Source organism: Ipomoea nil, unplaced genomic scaffold (assembly GCF_001879475.1).
Source record: "Ipomoea nil cultivar Tokyo-kokei standard unplaced genomic scaffold, Asagao_1.1 scaffold2823, whole genome shotgun sequence".
NCBI classification, from domain to species: domain Eukaryota; kingdom Viridiplantae; phylum Streptophyta; class Magnoliopsida; order Solanales; family Convolvulaceae; genus Ipomoea; species Ipomoea nil.
In genome coordinates this window covers 219,942-223,777 of record NW_017619251.1, presented here as the reverse complement: position 1 = coordinate 223,777, position 3,836 = coordinate 219,942, and the positions used below count along the sequence as shown (strand labels likewise).

Sequence of the window (3,836 nt, the reverse complement as noted above, 5' to 3'; positions counted from 1 at the left end):
CCAGTTAATTTTGTTGTCCTCGGGAACCAGATATCTAGTTCCCGAAAACCAACGAAGAAGATGGAGAACAGGAAAAAAGTTGCATTGAGATTTTCAGAAAAACGACTTCCCAAAAAAGGAGAAGTCATTTTGTAGAAAAATGAACTTGTTTTCCCTTTGTCCAAAATCAATTTCCATTGACCACATCATATTTCCCCATTGCAAATAGAAATCATTTTTCGTCTTTCCAAACAAAGCCTTAGTAGAAATTTTTTATTTTTAAAAAACTGAATAATGTGAATAACACTTTTCATGCATAAAATACTTGTACATTATTTATTGATGGGGATTCCTTATAAATACATTCGTAATGCATGTGGTAGCCTCATGCATATACACGTTTGAGTAAAAATATTCAATAGCCTCATCTCCATCATCACAGCTAGCCATGAAAGAGAGTTCAGAAAGCCTTCAAGAACTAGCCAAAGTGCCAATGCTTACCATTCCAGATCGCTATATTTGTGTTAATCAAGAACCCACAATTTCCTCTTCTAACTCCAATCCATCAATCCCCACCATTGATCTCCAAGCTTTACTCATGGAAGAAACCAAGGATCTTGGGCTACAGAAGCTACACTCAGCTTGCAAAGACTGGGGCATATTTCAGGTTTTTTATTTTTTATTTTTTTTTTCCTCCTCTCAAATTATCCAAGATTTTAAAGCATGTGAATAGAGATACAGTACAATACTCTATATAATATAATATATATCACTTCATCAATTTACAGCTAGTGAATCATGGAGTCAACCCTTCAGTCCTGGCAAAACTAAGGAATGGAATTGAAGAATTTTACAGCCTTCCACTAGAAGAGAAAATGCTATACAAATTCAGGCCTAGTGAAGCTGAAGGCTATGGCCAAACCATTGTCTTCTCTGATGATCAAAAAGTTGACTGGGCTGATAGATTGTATATGATCACCAACCCTATTTACAAAAGGAACCCTCGTCTACTTCCTAAGCTCCCTTCATCACTCAGGTAACTATAATCAGCAATGCATAAATTGTGGAAAAATTGTGGAAAAATCCAGGTGAGAACTTGTGGACAAATCCAAACCATTGATATGTAAGATCTGATGAATGAGAAATGAAGTTAAAATGAACGGTGTAATTTTCATAAATATTACAAAGTTTTGCTTATTTTCAACTGCGAGATCTACATGATTAATGGTTTGGATTTGTTCACGGGTTCTCACCTGATTAAGCACGTATATCTAGTACTTGTAAAAATTTCATTACACATGACATTATGACAAAGTTTTAAATTATTTGATTCTTAAATGATTTTAAAAAATGTCTTTATTTCATGGTGTTTTAGGGTGGCTCTAGAAGCTTACATATTGCAATTGCAAGATATTTCAAGAACACTTCTAGGGTTTATTGCTCAAACATTAAAGATTGGCAAGAGAGAAATGGAAGATATGACAGAGGATGGGTTGCAATCGATGAGGATGAATTATTATCCGCCGTGTCCTAAACCGGAGCTGGTGACCGGAATTACGCCGCACTCCGATGCCACCTTGATCACCATCCTCCACCAGGTTAACGGCGTTGACGGGTTGCAGGTCAAAACTGACGATGGGAATTGGATCCCGGTGGAGCTCCACCCTGATGCCTTTGTTGTCAATATCGGAGACATTCTAGAGGTTTTTTATACTTCTTTACACTTATTTTTTTGTTATATCATTAATTTATTGATCTATTGTTTGCACTTTTGAGCTTACGAAAAGACAAGTCTTTAATTAACGTCGTAAGTTTACAAAATCTAGAAAATGACTTAGTGATGCGAATTTTTAAATATTTTGCTACTAATAGAAACTAAAAGTTGACTCACTTTATAAAAATGTCATATGAAAATTTTATGCGAAAAATATTTTTTTAAATTTTTATCTCACTTCATGCTTCTCTATTCATTTGGGCGGACTTAAATGGGTGTGTTGGTCTCCCATCTATTTGGTTATTATACTAAACTAGGCTAATTTGGTTAAAATATAAATCTGGTCGAGATGTGCCAAACAATAAAAATCTTGATTCGTCCTGACCCATAGTCCAATAGATTTAAAAACATTTAAGTTTTCTTTTTTTAAATAATAATAATAATTTTCGTTTAGACTTGATACATTTATCAATGGTACACTTGATCAAAATTTAAATTAGCTTGGGCTGAATCAAATAATCTAAAAGAGGTCTGTCGGATAAGGTTTTCCAAAAATGATCACAGTTAACTTCTCTTGGGCAACATTAACTGTGATTTGAGCCTAAAAAATAACACCTAAGGTCTGCCATAGCCATGACCTCTACCGGAAGGCTCTAAACAAAGTTTACATAAGAACGGGGAGTCTAAGTTTCTAAAATGCCATTGTAACATCATCAAAATCTATACAAAGATTATTTATAACAAATATAATAGTATATTCATTGGAATAATACTACAAGTTCATTAAAATAATACCAATTGATCAATCATCACTTTTTTTTAGTGCTACTGACTCTAAGAGCCAATAACACCTCCACTGAAGCTCGAACTCACAACCTTCCAAATGGAAGTCCAACCCGGGTACCATTAGACCACATAATCTTGGTCAATCAATCAATCATCACTTAATAATGCTAAAAGTTCATGCACGAATAGTTTAATTAACATCTCATAGTGAGTTAATAGATTTCTAGGTTTATTAAAAAAGATTAAAAAAAAAAAAAAAACTAAATGAGTGTCAACCTAATATGAAAATACGTAAAAAAAAAATTAAATTTTTCTACTGAAAAAAGTGACAAAAACAGCAAGTTAGATGAAATAAATAACATGTTAGCAACTTTCAAAAAAAAAAAAAAAAATAACATGTTAGCATTTTGTTTTTATTTTATTTTTCCATGTAAGCAAATTAGATGGGTTACTTGCAGAAACTTGCAAAAAATGCTAGATGAAAAATAATTGAGAGTATAATGACCTAGATGGACCATATTTTAATTCATGGTGCTAAATGAACCATCAATGTTAGTATAGGGGTGTATTTGACCCTCCTGCCTTATTATTATTGTTATAGCTTTGGTTATACGTGTGCAGATATTCAGCAACGGTTTATATAAAAGTGTTGAGCATAGAGTGATGGTGAATTCGACTAAAGAAAGGATCTCCATCGCCATGTTTTTTAACCCAAAGATGGAGTCTGAGATTGGACCCTCACCCTGCTTAGCAAACCACCAAAACCCACCAGCTTTCAAGAGGATGAAAATGGAGGAATATCTGAAAGAATTTTTCTCTCGCAAACTCGATGGCAAGTCCGTTCTTCATCGAATGAGGATATCAAAGGTGACAATGTAACTAATTAAGCAAGGGATGATTGCAGAAATTTGATTAAGGATTAATTATTAACATCTTGTTTATATGGTTTGAAGTTTAATTATTTTTCAATTTCAAGAAATAATCGATCTGTGAATATGTGTAGAATACAAATAAATAAGAAGAAGAGGAAAAACTAATATATTGTGTCTTGTGTCAACTTCAATACAAGCACTTGTATATATAGTGCTAACAAGATGATAAAAAATAAATACAAATGAGAAAACAAAGAGACACATGGAAAATCCAAGAGACACATGGGAAACTCAAGAGACATGGAAAATCCAAGAGACACATGACTATTAATATAGATGATTAATATCATCAAATATCTCAACACCCCCCTCAAGTTGGAGCATGCGGATCTGAAATGCCCAACTTGCGAAGAAGAAATTCAAATTGCCTTTGCCCAAGAGCCTTTGTGAAGATGTCAGCTAATTGCGAATTGGTAGGAATGTAG

General features: G+C 33.5%; 1 protein-coding gene across 1 annotated transcript; it reads left to right on the top strand.

Annotated features, from left to right (window-relative positions):
• Positions 1 to 384: 384 nt before the first annotated feature.
• LOC109158572 (codeine O-demethylase-like) lies at positions 385 to 3,358 on the top strand. Its single transcript, XM_019306461.1, has 4 exons — positions 385 to 646; positions 768 to 1,015; positions 1,355 to 1,682; positions 3,101 to 3,358. The coding sequence occupies exons 1-4, from the start codon at positions 428 to 430 to the stop codon at positions 3,356 to 3,358; spliced, it is 1,053 nt and encodes a 350-aa protein (XP_019162006.1). The 5' UTR covers positions 385 to 427.
• The last annotated feature ends 478 nt before the right edge of the window (positions 3,359 to 3,836 follow it).

Bases quoted from the DNA above. Each gene is read 5' to 3' on its own strand.
- LOC109158572 (XM_019306461.1), top strand. From the start codon at position 428: ATGAAAGAGAGTTCAGAAAGCCTTCAAGAACTAGCCAAAGTGCCAATG. The intron at 1,016-1,354 runs GTAACTATAATC...ATGGTGTTTTAG, and splicing joins AAGCTCCCTTCATCACTCAG to GGTGGCTCTAGAAGCTTACA. The intron at 1,683-3,100 runs GTTTTTTATACT...ATACGTGTGCAG, and splicing joins ATATCGGAGACATTCTAGAG to ATATTCAGCAACGGTTTATA.